The 18,430-nt window shown below is 39.6% G+C and overlaps 9 protein-coding genes across 9 annotated transcripts; 6 read left to right on the plus strand and 3 right to left on the minus strand.

Annotated features, from left to right (window-relative positions):
- Positions 1-66: 66 nt before the first annotated feature.
- ACC1 (acetyl-CoA carboxylase ACC1) lies at positions 67-6,768 on the minus strand (the record flags this gene model as incomplete). The annotated part of the gene is made up of 1 exon (XM_056225413.1): positions 67-6,768. One exon carries the CDS (start codon positions 6,766-6,768, stop codon positions 67-69), a length of 6,702 nt encoding a protein of 2,233 aa, XP_056079234.1.
- A 1,526-nt stretch (positions 6,769-8,294) lies between these two features.
- Positions 8,295-8,963, plus strand: TIM23 (protein transporter TIM23; the record flags this gene model as incomplete). Its single annotated transcript, XM_056225414.1, has 1 exon — positions 8,295-8,963. One exon carries the CDS (start codon positions 8,295-8,297, stop codon positions 8,961-8,963), a length of 669 nt encoding a protein of 222 aa, XP_056079235.1.
- Positions 8,964-9,627: 664 nt separating this feature from the next.
- RCF2 (Rcf2p) lies at positions 9,628-10,302 on the plus strand (the record flags this gene model as incomplete). The annotated part of the gene is made up of 1 exon (XM_056225415.1): positions 9,628-10,302. One exon carries the CDS (start codon positions 9,628-9,630, stop codon positions 10,300-10,302), a length of 675 nt encoding a protein of 224 aa, XP_056079236.1.
- A 407-nt stretch (positions 10,303-10,709) lies between these two features.
- Positions 10,710-12,626, plus strand: ARE2 (sterol acyltransferase; the record flags this gene model as incomplete). The annotated part of the gene is made up of 1 exon (XM_056225416.1): positions 10,710-12,626. One exon carries the CDS (start codon positions 10,710-10,712, stop codon positions 12,624-12,626), a length of 1,917 nt encoding a protein of 638 aa, XP_056079237.1.
- Positions 12,627-12,790: 164 nt separating this feature from the next.
- Positions 12,791-13,474, minus strand: ATP23 (putative metalloprotease; the record flags this gene model as incomplete). Its single annotated transcript, XM_056225417.1, has 1 exon — positions 12,791-13,474. One exon carries the CDS (start codon positions 13,472-13,474, stop codon positions 12,791-12,793), a length of 684 nt encoding a protein of 227 aa, XP_056079238.1.
- Positions 13,475-13,736: 262 nt separating this feature from the next.
- Positions 13,737-14,951, plus strand: SMKI14G3380 (uncharacterized protein; the record flags this gene model as incomplete). The annotated part of the gene is made up of 1 exon (XM_056225418.1): positions 13,737-14,951. The coding sequence occupies one exon, from the start codon at positions 13,737-13,739 to the stop codon at positions 14,949-14,951; it is 1,215 nt and encodes a 404-aa protein (XP_056079239.1).
- A 205-nt stretch (positions 14,952-15,156) lies between these two features.
- Positions 15,157-15,576, minus strand: MRPL50 (mitochondrial 54S ribosomal protein bL9m MRPL50; the record flags this gene model as incomplete). Its single annotated transcript, XM_056225420.1, has 1 exon — positions 15,157-15,576. The coding sequence occupies one exon, from the start codon at positions 15,574-15,576 to the stop codon at positions 15,157-15,159; it is 420 nt and encodes a 139-aa protein (XP_056079240.1).
- Positions 15,577-15,804: 228 nt separating this feature from the next.
- On the plus strand, positions 15,805-17,505 carry SNF12 (Snf12p; the record flags this gene model as incomplete). Its single annotated transcript, XM_056225421.1, has 1 exon — positions 15,805-17,505. One exon carries the CDS (start codon positions 15,805-15,807, stop codon positions 17,503-17,505), a length of 1,701 nt encoding a protein of 566 aa, XP_056079241.1.
- Positions 17,506-17,802: 297 nt separating this feature from the next.
- MPP6 (Mpp6p) lies at positions 17,803-18,345 on the plus strand (the record flags this gene model as incomplete). Its single annotated transcript, XM_056225422.1, has 1 exon — positions 17,803-18,345. One exon carries the CDS (start codon positions 17,803-17,805, stop codon positions 18,343-18,345), a length of 543 nt encoding a protein of 180 aa, XP_056079242.1.
- Between the last annotated feature and the right edge of the window lie 85 nt (positions 18,346-18,430).

Below are 18,430 nucleotides of genomic sequence, written 5' to 3' on the forward strand. Positions count from 1 at the left end.
TTTTTAATTTATATTAGTAACTGAGTTAAATTACATTAATACCATTTTTTTTTCATCTCACAAAATTTACTTTAAATTTTTCAACAGTTTTTCTTTATCATCGGTCGATAGCATCTTGATAACTTCAGATAACCCATCAATCGCATTATCGTGATCGCTTCTGATCTTCTTAGCTAAGTCTTGAGCGAAAGACTCCAATTTCAAGCCCTTTAATTTATCATCTAAAGTCTTGTAGTTTTCTTCAATCCATGTGGCGACTTGTCTATCATCTTCATGATCTACTGAAGCTGGGTACCATGATCTAATCCTTGCAATTTTTTCTAATCTCGATGCTTCACTTACTTGATGAGTCAACCTTTTGATTAGATATTCTTCATTTAACCTTCTTCTCAATCTCCAGAAGAAGAAACGACGTGCTTCGGTCCATTCAAGTTCCTTAGAGATAACACCCTTGGCTACCATACGTGATGACCTATCATGCAAGTCAGCAAATTGAAGACTGATTTGTCCGTAAATTGGCAATAATTCTCTTTCACGATCTGCTAATTGCTTAGATATTTGTTGATGTGCTTCGGGAGCCAAACTCTTGTTAGCCAATTGAGACCTTAATTCTCTGTATTTATCATCCAATCTATTCATGGTATCCAATAATTTTTCCCTACGGAACTTGATACCAACCATACCTTGTGGTTCTAAAACACCTGCTCTAGAGTTCACATCAGCGTACATTTCCATTTGATCAGCGTTAATAGTTGGATCAACAACAACCCACGAACCACCTCTTAGTTCACCGGTAGGTGGGATATAGATTATAATTGGTTGCTTGTAATCCACCAATGCGTCCACAATGAATGAACCATACTTCAAGACTTCGTTGAACATATCACGTTGTCCACCAGAGAAACCTCTCCAATTGGCCAAGATCATCATTGGTAATTGTTCACCATTGTTGAAATCATTAATAGCTTGAGCGGTCTTGAAAGCGGAATTTGGATGCCAAACTTGACCAGGTTCTTGAATTAATGTTTCTGCACTGTTTGGATTGGCTGGATCAGCAGGAATCAAATTTTCCACAGTTCTAGTTTCAACACCGATAACACCTAGTGGGATACCACCCAAACGGGCTCTGCCAACAACAACACCCTTAGCCCATCCTGACAAGGTCTCAAAGAAGGATCCTTTGTCGAATAGACCATGTTCAAAACCACTTTCAGTCTCACGACCTTCAATCAACCATCTTACATCGTAGCTTTCATCAGTTGTTGGAGTGAAATCCACTGGCCTATCCCATGTATCTTTGGTTTCCAAGATTGGAACTGGCATGTTGCGCTTGGCTGGAACATAAGACATCCATTCAACAATTTTCTCTACACCGGCCAAATCATCAACAGCAGTCAAATGTGAAACACCATTGTTATACATGATCTGAGTGCCACCCAATTGCAAGTTGGAAGTATAGACTTCTCTACCTAACATTTTGTTAATGGCTGGAGCACCAGTTAAAATAATAGGTTGACCTTCGACTTGAATGGCTCTTTGACCCAAACGAACCAAATAAGCACCAATACCAACAGATCTACAAGTGACCAAGGTAATAGTAAAAATATCGTGGTAAGCCCTAGATGTAGCACCTGCAATCAAACCAGAACCACGCAAACATTCAACACCTAAACCATCTTCGGAACCAATGATAGTCTTGATGACAAATCTTTCTTCACCATTTATAATAGTACGTTCAGTAAGAACAGAGTTTTCCTTGTCAAATTTCTTCAAAGTTTCCATACCTTCACTTGTTAAGTATAGGTATTGGAAACCCTTGTCAGGATTACTAGCATCATTCCATGCAACTTGGAAAAGAGGAACGATTTCTTCAGCCATACCGATTCTAGCACCAGAGTTAGCTGCTAAGTAAATTCTTGGAATACCACGTTTTCTAGCATATTCGGTGACTTTATTGAAGAATTCGTCTTCTTGTGGACCAAAGGAACCAATCTTAAATGTGATATCATTAGCAACAACAACAAATTGACGACCTCTTGGATATTCGGGAGTCTTTACTGTAATCTTAAAGGCAACCATACCAATAGCATTAGCACCAGGTTCTCTTTCTACTTCAGTCAATTCACCATTTTCATCTTCAATCAATTCGTTGGAAATGAAGAAATCATCAGTTAACTTCACATCTGAGGAAAAATTTTTCCATTGGGATGAAGAAGCTTGACGGAATAATTCTGGGAAATCATAGACATATGTAGTACCCATCAAATGTGCCTTGTAACGTTTTGGTTGTAACCATTCCTTTACTGCATAAGGAGTAGCGATAGGTCTCAAGTGCATAGATCCAGGTTTACCCAAGGATTTAAATACCCATTCACCCTTTGCATTCTTTACTTCAGTGTACATTTCGGTCTTGATGACATAACCAGAAACGTTATTGATCAAAGCACGCAATGGCACTGGGGCACCTGTCTGTGGGTCTTTTATAATAATTCTAATTTCAGCAGAAGACACACGCAATCTCAGTAATCTCTTACCGAATCTTTCCAGGAAACCACCAAAGGCGGCCTCGACATCTTCTGGAGAGATATCAAATACAGCAATGAAGTTGATAAAAATATGATTCAAGTCAGAGTTTGAAGTGTCAGTGACCTCCAAGTTATCCAAAATATCACTCATCAATCTATTAGCTTCGGAAGTTAAATATTCTTGAATAGAAATGTCATCACGAATATGTCCTGTTCTAATAATACCTCTGGTAAAGAATCTCTTATCTAATGGAGAAGTCTTACTGACGGCTTCATAGACATGAATGTTTCTATTATCAGTGAAGATTGGCTTAATGTTGAAATTGGATAATCTTCCTAATTCCAGTTGGAAAGCCAAGGCTGGCTCGATATGACGAATCGTTTCATTTTCGTTGTAATTTGGACCGTTGAAAGTATAATACTTTGGATAAGACCCATCTTTGAAACCAAACATGAATGTGATACGACGAATGGCGGCATTGATTAATTCTTGCTTATTCAAATCTAAAATTTCTCTCAATCTTACCAAAATTTCCTCTTCGGATTCAAAACCTTCTGTAGAGGCAACACAAACATTAGCAACATTACTCAATGATGCTGAACTACCGGAACGATCAGGAGCAGGTCCGCTAGAAGAAGCTTGGTGACGAGGGATGACTTCCAAACTCTGTGATAAAATTTCATCAACATCGTCTAAGTGGTCAACAGCCATCAATATACCTTCTCTTAAAGGAGATGACTGACTGTTGGCAACGTATGATAAGTCCGAAACAGAAACAGCTCTATTCATACCCATTTTACTTTTAACAGTTGGAAAGGTGGAGAATGCAGCGGAAGGCAATTGGAATTTCCATTCAACAATTGGAACTGTGACACCTTCGTGTACTCTAATATCACCTATAGTGTATGCACGATAAGCACGACGAATATAGACTTGAGCAGCAGCAGCAGTGACAACTGGATCTTGATGAGTTAGGAATTGAAGTAAGACATCGAACACAACGTAGTTAGAATCGATCAAATCCTTCAAAATATTCAAATCTGGTTCAGAACGCTTTGGATTGGATGAACCATATGAAACTTTGACAACAGAGGATTTCAGGATGTGTTCAATTTGCTCAGTTCTTTCCTTAACAGATGGCAAAGCACCTTGAATCAAGATCTCTCTTGCTTGCAGAGCGACCTTAGCGGTAGCCTTAGATTCTAGTTCGACAATATGTTGCAAAGGAGTAGAAAAGATGGCTGAAACTTTGGAAGATAATTTGCACAATGGCTGATAATGTTTTAAGATGGCTAAGATCAAGTTATTCTTGGCTGAAACTTTCGAATGAGATAAAACGGTCAGGGCAACCTTATCTAAATCTTTTGGATTTTCGTCACGTAATTTCAAGATGATATTTTCTTCACGAACGTTTGGACCATTGAAAAGTTTTTCGACTTCGTAATATTCTTCTAAGAAATGGACAAATATAGAATGTTCATGAGCTTCTAACCCATTAGAGTATTTGTGAGCAATATCAGCCAATGGTTCCACAACAGCATTCAACAATTTATCGGGGTTATACTCAGTGTTCTTCACTGCCATATCAATCAACTTACTCAACTGTCTAGCTGGGAAAACAGCACCACGTCTCAAGGAACGTGCAACTAACTCTTCCATTTGCTCATCTAGCTTAGCAGGTAATCTTGAATGCAAAGCAGAGATGTGTAGTTTCCATTCTGAATATGGCAATTTAGGATTTCTCAAGACTTCAATCAATTGTTGCAAAGAGGCGTTCATAATAACTTGGTTGTCATAACCCTTTAAGATGTTTTCCAAGGTAGACACTAGTGACTTGAATTTATAAGCTGGTTTGGTACCTTCGATAACTGGAGAACCAAAGTCTGGTAACATACCTTCAAATGGTAGAGCGTGCTTAACCTTGGATGGATCATCAAGAGTTAAAATGGCCATGATGTCACCCGCAACAATAGTAGACCCAGGTTGCTTCAATAGCTGAACAATACCATTTTCTTGAGAAACCAAAGGCATTTGCATTTTCATAACTTCTATTTCGGCATATGGCTGGCCCTTGATAATGTGTTCACCATTTTCCACCAAGAATTTCACTAATTTACCTGGGGATGGAGTGCGCAATTGAGTTGGGTCATTTTCCACTTCTAACAAGGTGGTCATGGAGTCAACAGATAATCTTGTAGCAGCGACTTCCTCTTTCCAATAAATGGTATGTGATTTTCCGCCTATGGCGATCAAAAGACCACCATCAGACAGTTGACGTAATATGATATCACATTTGGAACCATTTATAAATAAAGTGTAACGGTCATTACCGGATTTAGCTACGGTAAACTTGAATCGTTTACCTTCATGAATAAAGTCTACAGGGAACATGGTTTGAAGCAGATCCTTAGATAGAACTTGTCCCTTTTGCAAGGACTCGATGTACTTGTGACGGGCTTCTTCGGATGCCAAGAAAGCCTTTGTAGCGGCACCACAAATTACGGCCAAAGTTGGATTTGGTTTCTCAGCAGTCATTTTATGGGTGATTAAATCATCCAACCAACCGGTGGTAATAGTATTATCCTCAAAATCTTCGGTTTCCAAAAGCTTGATCAAGTATTCCACAGTGGTTCTGAAATCACCTCTAATGGATAATTCCTTTAGGGCAACAACCATATGTTTCCTGGATGCTTGTCTATTTTCACCAAATGCAAAAATATGACCGAATTGAGAGTCTGAAAAGGAATGAATATTACCATTGTTACCCACGGAGAAATAACCCCAAACATTAGAAGAAGAACGGAAGTTTAATTCATGCAAAGTACCACCGGATGGTTTGAATCCATCGTTTGGATCTTCTGATGTGATACGACAAGCGGTACAATGACCCTTTGGAATGGGTCTTCTTTGTTTCTTGGTGGCATCTTGAGTCTTGAACTCAAAATCGATTTCTGAGGCAGAATGTGGATTCATACCGTAAAGAGTTCTTATATCACTTATTCTATGCATAGGAATACCCATGGCGATTTGTAACTGGGCTGCAGGCAAGTTAACACCGGAAACCATTTCCGTTGTTGGATGCTCAACTTGTAATCTTGGGTTTAATTCTAAAAAGTAAAATTTCCCATCGTCATGAGAGTACAAATACTCCACGGTACCAGCAGAGACATACCCGACTAGTTTACCCAGTCTAACAGCGGCCTTCTCCATTTCGTGAAAAGTTTCTGCCTTGGCAATCGTAACTGGGGCTTCTTCGATAATTTTTTGATGACGTCTCTGCACGGAACAATCTCTGCCGAACAAGGAAATATTAGTACCGTACTGATCTGCTAGCAATTGAACTTCTAAGTGGCGCGCTCTACCAGCCAACTTCATGATGAAAATAGGGGAACCTGGAATTTCGTTTGCTGCCTGGTGGTATAAAGCAATAAAATCTTCTTCACGTTCAACTTGTCTGATACCCTTACCACCACCACCTTCCGATGCCTTGATCATAACGGGGAAGCCGATACGCTTAGCCTTTTGCAGACCATCTTCAGGAGAGGTACAACAACCCTTTTGGTAGATGTCATCGTCCACAGAGACCAGACCAGTTTTCTCGTCCACATGAACCGTGTCTACACCGGTACCTGACCATGGAATACATGGAACTTTTGCACTTTGAGCGACAATAGTGGAGGAGATCTTGTCACCAAGAGACCTCATGGCATTACCTGGAGGCCCAATAAAGATGACTTTCCTCTTAGACTGGGCCAATTTTTCGGGCAACAGCGGATTCTCAGAGGCGTGACCCCAACCAGCCCATACGGCGTCTACGTCTGCTCTTTCTGCGATATCTACAATTAGGTCTACATTGGCGTAGTTATTGTTATTAGTACCACCTGGGACTTCAATGTATTGGTCGGCCATACGGATGTATTCTGCATTGGCTTCCAGATCTTCCGGGGTAGCCATGGCGACGAACTGAACTGTTCTATCATCGCCGAACGTCTCGTATGCCCATTTTCTAACTGATCTAATCTCTTTAACGGCGGCAATACCGTTGTTCGCTATCAGGATCTTGGATATGACCGTATGACCACCGTGGCTCTTAACAAAGTCCCTCAACGGAGACTCCTCTAGGTTATCTACTGTATTAAGACCAAAGAAATGGAATGGAAGTTCTGTATGTCTGGCTGAGTAATTTGTGATTTCGTACTCCATCTTCTGTGGAGACGATTCGAATAAGCTTTCTTCGCTCATGGTAGTTTGATTTTTCTATTTTTCTGCGCTGTTCTCGGAAGCGGAAAAAAATTCAAGTAAAAGACGAACTGGTTATTATACTATTGTATTTGTATAGTATAGTATCGTGTCGTGTCGTATCGTTTCGTATCGTATCGTTAAAAAAAATACACGAATAAATAATATGTGGAGAGGAAAAAAAGGAAGTTTTTTTTTATCTCTTAATTCTGAATCTGAATTCCAATCCAAGTTCAAATTGTTTTCTAGTTTATTATCCAAAAAATATAGAAGCGGGAGGGAAGGGCAGAGAGTAAAGTTCGTAGAGTAATATGAATAAACTTGCTATAAACACATGCACCGGTCACTCACAGGATAAAAACAGAATAACACAACAAATGTATATATATAAATGCAAACAGCGATTGCAAATTAGGGAATTTGGCTTTGTTGTTTTTTTATCTTTAGGCAAACTGTACGAAAGGGATAAAAAGAATAGAATAAGGAAGGAAAGAGAGAAGAGGGCAGAACAATTGTAGAGCCGATAACAATTGAAACAGTGATTGCACCAGACTGAAGGGTACCGGGATACGACTGGGAGTGCTGTTCTTCTTATATATCTTGGCGCTGATTGAGCGTATAGCCTGGTTCACCAAACAGTAGAAAGAGTGGCAATGAGCGGTTGAATTTAAGACTTGTTGGCACAACGCGCGCGCGGCCGGGCCATGTGAAGATTTTACGGGCGCAACGATTCGGTGGGCCGTGGAAATTGTTGGGCGTTGTTCAACAAGAAGAAAGCATTCCCCTTTGGATAACGTCGACGCATATCGGGCCAATCTTCAGGCAATGGGCGAAGGCGACTGAGGGCGCCAGTGATGTGCCCGGAGTTTGTCGTTCTTGTTCTTGTTCTTGTTCTTCTTGACGTGATGGTAGTCGCAGTAGTGGTGATTATGGAGGGCATAGCGGCCGTGATAAAGGCTGAGCTCATTGTGACGTCGATGCGTACGCGGGTTCGCTGCGTTCGGATTTGATGAACGATTCCCCACCAAAACACAAAGGCCAAAAAGACGCGGCACTTGTGCAATGAGGTTAGGTACGAATGCAAACCAATTTATATGATGTGCTTATGATGGTATTTGGGAATTGAATTAGAGTGGATCCAAAGTTACCCGGTACGCATCTGTCGCTGCGTACGGCCCGGCTTGTTGAAGCTGGTTTAATCACCGAAGGAAGAAAAGGAAAATCGACGATTCATGAAAAAAAAAGAAAATACTGAAAAAAAAAAGACACCGACAGAAAGAGAGAACGGAACCTCTACGTAGAACAAAAGGGAAACACTTGTTGTAATTGAGTCAATAAAGATAATAGGTTATTGCACCGGCCTTCAAAGTGCAAAAAAAAGAAAACCAAGAAAAAAAACAGTAAAAGACCATTTTCCTTTTCTACTTCTTTTGCCTGTACATACTATACGTTATAACGTTAACAATAGCAGATAGAAAAAAAAAAACAAGAAAATATAAATATACTTGTTTAACAGATCACACACAAACATGTCGTGGCTATTTGGAAACAGTACGCCTGCGGACGATGCAAACGCTGCTGCAGGTGGCCAAGGTACAACCAAGCCTAAGGAACTGTCATTGAAGCAGAGTTTAGGCTTCGAGCCCAACATCAATAACATAATATCAGGTCCTGGTGGCATGCATGTGGATACCGCTAGGCTGCATCCTTTGGCTGGTCTGGACAAGGGTGTAGAATATCTGGATCTGGAAGAAGAACAACTATCCTCACTAGAAGGGTCACAAGGTCTCATCCCGTCCCGAGGATGGACCGATGATCTGTGTTACGGTACCGGTGCCGTATACCTGCTGGGACTTGGTATCGGAGGGTTTTCTGGGATGATGCAAGGTTTGCAGAACATCCCGCCTAACAGCCCTGGGAAACTGCAACTGAACACCGTACTAAATCACATTACTAAGAGAGGACCCTTCTTGGGTAACAACGCGGGGATCCTCGCGCTGAGCTACAATATCGTCAATTCCACGATCGACGCATTGAGAGGTAAGCACGACACTGCAGGCTCCATTGGTGCTGGAGCCCTCACGGGCGCTTTGTTCAAGTCCTCAAAGGGCTTGAAGCCCATGGGCTACTCCTCAGCAATGGTGGCTGCTGCGTGCGCCGTCTGGTGTGGTGTCAAGAAAAGACTACTTGATAAATGAGCAAAACAAGAGCCCTTCTCTCTCTCTCTCTCTTTCGCTTTTCCCCATGCACTAATGGCGCTTGTATATAGCATTTGAAAAATAATCGTACGTAACACAGAAAACAAACCAATCAAAGTGGAAACCCGGAAAAAAGAAACTAAAAAAGAAGGGGAAAGAGCGCATGTATGTGTAGATATATACATATATACAATTACTTGTATATTATTTGCCTTTTGTACTGTTAAGCTATTGTTTTTAGTGGCCAATTAATGGAAAACAAAACGCTCACTCTCGGGCATTTCCTGAAACCGTCAGAGCCGTCTCGGCCCATTGATTTGGAGGCAAGACCTGCTTTGGAGCAGCACACAGCCCTGCACCCAAACTTTACTTGGCATTATATGCTGTTGAGTACTGGTGCTTGACCCATAAAAGAGCAGCATAGAACCCGCGAAAATATGCGCCGTCTCGGCCTTAACCCTTGCTCCCGAGATCAAAACCATAGGATATTATACAAAAAAAAGTAAAAAAAGAAAAGAAAGCATTCTCTTATTTCCCTTTTAACCATCTTTTGTTTTTTGTCGTTTACACTGGAAAGAATGTTTCCCATATATAAAAAGTCATTGCTACGTCTTTTACTCAAACAACTCTTGGTAAGCAGACCGATACTCATCAACACCACACAATGAAGATTCTTACGCAAGACGAAATCGAAGCTCATCGCTCTCATACGCTTAAAGGTGGTATCGAAGGTGCCCTTGCCGGGTTCGCCATCTCTGCTATAATTTTCAAGGTTCTGCCAAGAAGGTATCCAAAGTTCCAGCCTTCTACTCTTACGTGGTCCATAAAAACTGCGCTTTGGATTACCCCACCTACCGTCTTGACCGCCATTTGCGCAGAGGAAGCCTCGAACAGTTTCGATGCTACCATGTACGGGTCTGGTTCATCCTCAGAAGACGCCCTAGACGAACATAGAAGATGGAGGAGTCTAAGTACGAAAGAGAAGTTCGTCGAAGGCCTGAATAATAACAAATACAAGATCATTACCGGTGCCTGGGCCGCATCGCTATATGGGTCGTGGCTAATTGTCAATAAGGACCCCATCATGACCAAGGCTCAGAAAATCGTGCAGGCAAGAATGTACGCTCAGTTCATCACCGTGGGACTGCTGTTGGCTTCCGTTGGTTTGAGTATGTATGAGAATAAGTTGCATCCTAATAAACAAAAGGTCAACGAAATGCGTCGTTGGGAGAACGCCCTAAAGGTCGCCGAAGAGGAAGAGAGGCGAGAGAAGGAAGGGAGGAGAACCGGCTATGTCTCTAATGAAGAGAGAATTAGTTCCAAGATTTTCAAATCGTAAGTATTTCCTCTACCCTGTGTACAAGCCCTCCCATCTTTTATAAACTTCCCCCAATAAATACATGTATATATTCGAATATATATATAAAGCAATATATAAAGCAATATATAAAGCACTATAATAAAATTCAAAAGTCCCAAAATGAAGAAATACTACTTGTTAAGTATACAAGACAATATTAGACTTTATATCGCTCTTGTCGGCCCCACGGAGTTAACATTTAACGGCTTTCCGCGGAATGACCGGAAAAATTCCAACAGTTTTCTTTGTAATAATGTTAAGCCTTCTTTTTCCCGGAATCTATAAGAAGAGACAAGATTAGCCGCTATCAACCTTGATATTGCCACTTAAGCAAGAAGTAAACACAGACATATCACGTCAGCAAAAGCAACAATATCAAACACAACATGGGCAAGAAAAAAGATCTACTGGAGAACGAACAGTTTCTTCGCATCCAAAAACTCAATGCCGCTGATGCCGGCAAAAGACAATCCATAACAGTCGACAACGAAGACGAACTATATGGGTTAGGCTCTGCCAGTAGCTCATCTACGAATGAGCATACAACTACCACGATTACACAGAACCACAGTGTCGTGGCTTCAAACGGGGACGTCGCATTCATTCCAGGAACCGCTACCGAAGATACCACCGATACTGTGACTCAAGAAGTAATTGAAACCGACGATCACATGTTCAAGACCCATGTGAAGACCTTGAGCTCCAAGGAAAAGGCACGGTATAGGCAAGGATCATCCAATTTTATATCGTACTTTGATGATATGTCATTTGAACACAGACCTAGTATATTAGATGGGTCAGTCAACGAACCTTTTAAGGCTAATTTCGTGGGTCCCACTTTGGAAAAGGAGATCAGAAGAAGAGAAAAAGAACTTATGGCCATGCGTAGAAACCTACACCATCGCAAATCTTCTCCGGATGCTGCCAATCCAGCAGGGGAAAATGGTGGTGCTGCCTCAACTGGCGCCACGGCCGAAACAGTTGTCACCGTTGAAACTACCATACTTTCTTCCAATTTCTCCGGGTTGTACGTGGCATTTTGGATGGCAATTGCATTTGGTGCTGTCAAGGCCTTGATAGACTATTATTACCAACACAACGGTAGCTTTAAGGATTCGGAGATCTTAAAGTTCATGACGACAAATTTGTTCACTGTAGCCTCTGTGGATCTTATAATGTACTTGAGTACTTATTTCGTTGTTGGAATACAGTACCTATGTAAGTGGGGGGTCCTGAAGTGGGGTTCCACTGGGTGGGTGTTCACTTCGATTTACGAATTTTTGTTTGTTATTTTCTACATGTACTTGACAGAAAACATCCTAAAACTACATTGGCTATCCAAGATCTTCCTCTTTTTGCATTCTTTGGTATTGTTGATGAAAATGCATTCTTTCGCTTTCTATAATGGCTATCTATGGGGTATAAAGGAAGAACTACAATTTTCCAAAAAGGCTCTTGCCAAATACAAGGACTCCATAAATGATCCTGAAGTTATTGGTGCTCTAGAAAAGAGTTGCGAATTCTGTAGTTTTGAACTAAACTCGCAGTCGTTAAGCGACCAAAAACAAGGATTTCCCAACAATATCAGTATGAGCAATTTTTTTTGGTTTACCATGTTCCCTACCTTAATCTATCAAATCGAATATCCAAGGACTAAAGAAATTAGATGGAGCTATGTGTTGGAAAAATTCTGCGCAATCTTCGGTACCATTTTCTTAATGATGATAGATGCTCAAATCTTGATGTACCCTGTCGCAATGAGAGCACTGGCTGTGCGCGAGTCTGCATGGACCGGCATATTGGACAGATTATTGAAATGGATTGGATTACTCGTTGATATTGTACCAGGATTTATTGTAATGTACATCCTAGATTTCTATTTGATTTGGGATGCCATTTTGAACTGTGTAGCAGAATTGACAAGATTCGGCGACAGGTATTTTTACGGTGATTGGTGGAATTGTGTTAGTTGGGCAGATTTCAGTAGAATTTGGAACATCCCAGTGCATAAGTTTTTATTGAGGCATGTTTACCATAGTTCAATGAGTTCATTTAAGTTGAATAAGAGTCAAGCAACATTGATGACCTTTTTCCTAAGTTCTGTCGTTCACGAGCTGGCTATGTACGTCATCTTCAAGAAGTTGAGATTCTACTTGTTCTTCTTCCAAATGCTGCAAATGCCACTGGTAGCTTTAACAAACACTAAATTCATGAGAAATAGAACCATAATCGGAAATGTTATTTTCTGGCTTGGTATATGTATGGGACCAAGTGTCATGTGCACATTGTACTTGACATTCTAAGGCATCTCGAAACGGTCTCTAGAAGCTATCAAGTCTCCCAAGTTTACCTTTTTTTTTTTTTTTTTTTAATGTTATTATCTACATGTTTCTGTACACTTAATATATGTTAATATAAGATTGTGTTTATACTTTCTATTATAGAATATTGTCAGTAATCATATCTTTCATCTGTAAATCTCATCAAACGGCCTTGTGTCAGCGAAACAACTATCCCAAACTTCATCCACGATTTTTGCAGCATGTTCCTTGCTATTACACTTGGGATTTCCTGAGACACTAATTATAGCTCTCCTTCTTACACAGTCTTGGTGACCTCTTGCCACATGGAATCCTGTGCTGAACCCCCTTCTTTTGAGCTCTTCCCAAAATCTGCATTCCCCACTCAATGAAGAGGCTCTGATCTCTGAACAAGCATGATGTTTCAGATTTAGCCAATCTATTTGCCATTTTAAATCATCGAAATAATGAACCAGCTCGTGTGATAGTGTGTCCTCTAAGTGCCATTTGTCACGTAACCTGTTTTGACACAATAGAATTCCTAATTCAGGATGGAAGCCACCACCCTTCCAATCGGGACAGTAATCGCAAATAATCTTCGAATCGTCAAATTTATCATCCCTACCCTTATTCAGCTTCGTTATAGCCTGTACCATAAAACGAACCGTAGGGGAGTACTTAAGCATCCAATCTCGATATTCATAGCACTTGAGGCATTCCAGTTTCAGCGCCCGAGCTTTAGAATCTTCCTCGTATCGGATTTTCTCCTCTGGCGTCAACCCTATACCAGTTTTGTACTGCATGGTCCGTCTCCACCACTCAAACCCGGTATCATTCCCGCCAGTACCCATTTTATCAAAAAGAACTTGTCCTACTCAAGTCCTTTTTGGTTCCGCTTGTGCCAATGATCTCTTCCTCTTCTTTTCAATATTACATACTTGTTTGGTCTATAGCGTCAAAAGTGACAAGTAACTGAATACGCCGAAGAGTGAAAAAAGTGAAAACTTATACAATAAAATTGTGATAGCAGCAGTATTATTGCAAAAATGGATACAATACAGATATAGATAGAAAATCGAGATAAATAGAGGCCTTCTTTTCGCTTTTTTCAACATGTCTAGTTCATTATTTGGTCCTCTCTTGGGCTTTTTGGAACGTGTCAATTCTCTCAATGCACCCTACCAAGCATTATCATATGATGAACAGAAGGCAATGACCATTTGGCAAAGGGTCAAATTCTATAATTGGACTTTTGAATTATGTGCTTTAGGTGTGTTGTTTCTGGTGTATGCATTTTACAAAATTGGTAACTCCGTTAATTTGAAACGCGGAAACCAGATCTTTCAATCCTTGCATTCATTTCTGGCCAACGACTTAAAGTTCTCCCGTGTAGGCTTCAATATCAACGGCTCCAAAATTTTCACCGTGGAGCACCAAAACACATGGTTTTCTTCTTTTGCTACGGGTAGATCTGCTATTAAAAGTATCAATTTGAACCTTCATTTGGTGGCTCGTAGCAACCCTTTTTCTATGTGCCTAGAATATCTGCTTGGATTTTTTTTTGCCAGCTTGAAAAGTAAGCAACTGGAAGAATTCATTGAAATTGTGATCAAACCAAATGGTGTTTCTGTGGCCAGTGAATCTGCTCATGCTAACAAGAATGCTCAGGAAATTCTGGGCAAGTTCAAATTCGTTACTTCTATTGTTAACAAAGAGTTCATGAATCAAGCAAGAACAGAGAATTATTTCCTGTCCATTGCACATACAAGTGAAAATGACAAATTGCCAAACAATTTTGTCTACATGTCCGACGTCAACCAATTATCTGGATTCATGTTCCATTACTCCAAACCCTTTGAGATTTTATCTCAAGCTGGTAATCTTTTGAAGTTTATTAGTTTCACTGATTTGCCTGTCGATCCTCCACGTGATGATAAAGAATGGGAAAATTCAATTGAGCCAAAAGCTATCATTCGTTGTGCTGTTCCTCAAAACGAGAATGAATTGAAGTTGTTGAACCAAATCATTGCCCTAGTTGTAGAAATATACGATGGGTGCACTCAAGATTTGGTTCAAAAGTCACCAAACTTGTTCATCACCAATGATATCCTGAAGAAGACTACCAACTTGCGTCAACAAGAATTGAACAAGATCAGAAAATTCATGAAAGAAAGCGAATTGGAATTGGCAAAGGAGAAAAAACTGGAGTTGGAAAAGGCCAAGAGACGTCAATTGAAGGCCTCTGGTCAGCAAGAAAAAGTGGATCAAAAAATGAAAGAAAAAAGAGAGAGACGTCTCAGAAACAAACAAAGAACAAGAATTCAATAAGAATTTCGTTTTACTCTTTCTTCCTCCTTATCGTTTTCTAAGCCTCTTTGGTTTCTTTTATAAGGACGTTTACCACGTATCCATACACTTAAATAGTAAATATGTACATTGATATGTAATTCTTCAAACTGTCTTCATATTGTTGTTTATGATATTATTTATGTACAAGTTTTTGCGTTGCATGAAAAATCCACCATTTTGACAATTAAATGTCAAGACCGGGAATCTTGACTTCCTCAATAGTAATCCCAGAATCCAGTAAACCTTTCTTTTCAATTTTAGGCTTCTCTTGTTTGTCTTGTTCAAGAACAGATTGTCGTTGCAACTCCATCTTTCTTTGAGCTTCCATTTTTTTGTGCTTGGAGAGTAATTGACGCTCTTCCTCTAATTTTAGCTCACGCACCTGGTACAATTTTAACAGCTCCATATTTACATCGTGCACTTCGTTGAGTATATACTTTGCACCATTGTGATTATGTAAATAGTTTCTCATTAAAGATGGTTTGACATTGGTAACTTGCCCTTTATATAACTGAAATCGCGGGAAATCCCTCAGTAATTGGATCTTCACCCTGTGGGTCCTCTTCGTCAAGGCACTCAAGCATACTTGGGTGGAACGGAACATCTTTATTTCACCAGCTTCTTTCGTTTTGTAGCTAGCTCTTTTATACACTTCTTTTATTACGGAAGAGCTTTATTGCTGCCCTTTCACTTTTAGTTTTTCATCGGAAAGAACGAATGAACTAAAACTCACTATAATAAACAAAGGAAGTGAATAATTACGTGGATGTGCTGGAACGAAAACATTCATTAATCTCAAAGCAATCAAAAGGGAAAGTAAACGGTTTGAACCATGTCTAAGGTAATCAAACCTAGCAGTGGGAAGGGTTCTAGAAAGAGTTCGAAAGGGCCTACACCGGATACTAAAAATTTCATTAATTCGAAGAAAAAGGATCCGATAAATAAAGATAAACCCAATAATGCATCTCAAAACACACCAGCAGTTCCACATTCACACCCATCAGATACGGTTATTCCAGATCGTCTGATCAAATTAATTCCGGAGTTGTATTCATTTCAACAACTGATGGATTCTGAGAAAAGATTAGACCATTTTATTTACCTACGAAACCTACATATGAAGCGCATGTTAGCGCAATGGGATAACTCGAAGGCTTCTCAAGAGTTCTTCTATCCTCATTTGGAGTCTCCAAATGTGAAGTATCTTCGGATCTTCATTTCAAATGTCAGCGAAAGCCAACCTTGGCAACGGGACACGAATAATGAGTCTACGCCTATGGCGTTGGAGAATGCTACTTGGACGATGAGAATCGAAGGTCGATTACTGGACGGTATACAAGCCAATGATCCAGCAAGAGAGAAGTTTAGCTCCTTCATAGAATCCATAGTGGTGGACTTCAAAAATAGAGAGAACGACGACGAACCATCTATTAAGGTTGATGATGTTCCAGCCGAAGAAAATATCACCGAAATACCTAGTGAGAAGAACTTGAATTTAAGTTTGCCTTTACAATTTTCTCTGCCGAATGATAACAGCTCTACCACTAGTAACATTGTCCAAAATAACGTCATGATGGCAGAGCAGACTGTTAAAAAAGACATGGTTTCTACAACACCAAAGTTAGAGCCAGTAAAATGGCAGTATGACCCAAATAATCCGGTAGATTTTGATGGACTTGATATTAAGAGGACAGGTTCTGAAAATGTAGAATGTACTATAAGCATACTGCGAAAGTCATCCCCGGAAGAGCCGTTTATGACTTATTCTCCAGAGCTAGCCAGTGTAATAGGATTGAAGAGGGGAACATTACATGATGCTATATTCTCAATATATAAATACATTCATCTAAATGGGTTACTTAACAATGATGAGTCTACTTTCGCAAACTTGATGAGTAATAGGAACAACTACAATACCAATACTAGTACCAATAATGTGCTCGATGCAACACACAATCAAATGTCTACTGTAAGGTTAGACTTACAGCTCTCGACCTTATTGCCTGAAGGTCTTAAGAAGTCTTCACCATCTACTATGAAACTGACAGATTTAATGGCTCTAATTAATACACATTTACTCCCACTAGAACCAATTGTAATTGACTACACAGTACGCGTTGATAAAGCTTCCACATATGGTGAGTTAGTTATTGATATTGAAGTGCCCGATCTCAATGCCATAAAATTGAATAACCTACGGAGAGAAAGCCAAACTGGAACCGCTGAGTTGAATGAAATCACTAAGGATTTTGAACAAATCAAAGCTAAGATAGCATCGCAAGACAAAGAGATAATTTCTACTCTGTCAGATTTACACGAAAGTAACAAACGATATCGTTTCTTCAAGAAAATCAGTGAGGACCCAGTTAAGACATTAAAAGAATGTATTGAGTCTACTTCGAATGCTTTGAAAGTCTTATCCGGCGATGAAGGCTATAATGAAGATATGGTAAGGCGAGCTAGCTTTTACAAGGAAAATGAGGCAATGTTACGCGAAAACATAGAAGTCATTTTATCAAATGGACGAATGTAGGTTTATTTATGTTGATACATAGTAAATTCAAAAGTCGCATTTTTTTCTTTGTATAAAGTCAAAATAGTAAGAAAAGGATATTAGAAATCTAAAAACACTATGAGTATACACTACAAACAGATAATGCTGGTTTGTTTATATCATCTTGGTTTAAAAGCACATGTCTGAGTCTATTGTCTCTTTTTTAAGTAAGGCGCTGAAAAATTTTCTACTGAAAATCTCAAAATACTATATGATAGAGATGAGGGCCACTTGAATACACAAAGCAGATAAAAGAACGGAAGAAAAAACCATAAAATGAGTGCCAATAATGGTGTCACCGGAAAACTCTCTAGTAGGGTTATGAATATGAAGTTTATGAAATTCGGTAGAACAGATGACGACGAAAGTTCCAACTCCAACACACCCTCTAATACCAATTCAGACGTAGAATCCACAGAGCAAAAAAGGAAATTGTTTGGACGAGATAACTCAGAATGGGACCTCAATAACTATAATGACGATGTGAAACAAATCTTAGGCAAGGAGAAGAAAAAAGTGAAAAAAGTAATATATAAGAAGCGACACCATCTTATAGTTTCCAACGTCGGTTATAGTGAATTGCGAAAAAGTGATGGTGTAATAAGTGGAAGAAAGACTTTTGGTGACGATACTGGTGATACAAATTCTAAGAAGAGAAAGCTAGAGGAAAATGAACAAGATGAGGAAGAAAGAAGTGATGTTACAGGAAACCAAGATAAAGGAGAGGATGAATATGACCTGGATAAACTATTCAAAAATAGCAACAAGAAGAGAAAGAATACACAGAACAGTAAGAATAAAAATAAAAATAAAAAATAAAAAAAGTAGTGCTGATAATATATCTGCGAACTTTCGTATTCGTGTATAATAATGAAACATAATATATAAATCTCTGTAGTACGTT

The sequence above is a fragment of the Saccharomyces mikatae genome, assembly GCF_947241705.1.
Source record: "Saccharomyces mikatae IFO 1815 strain IFO1815 genome assembly, chromosome: 14".
Taxonomy (NCBI): Eukaryota; Fungi; Ascomycota; class Saccharomycetes; order Saccharomycetales; family Saccharomycetaceae; genus Saccharomyces; species Saccharomyces mikatae.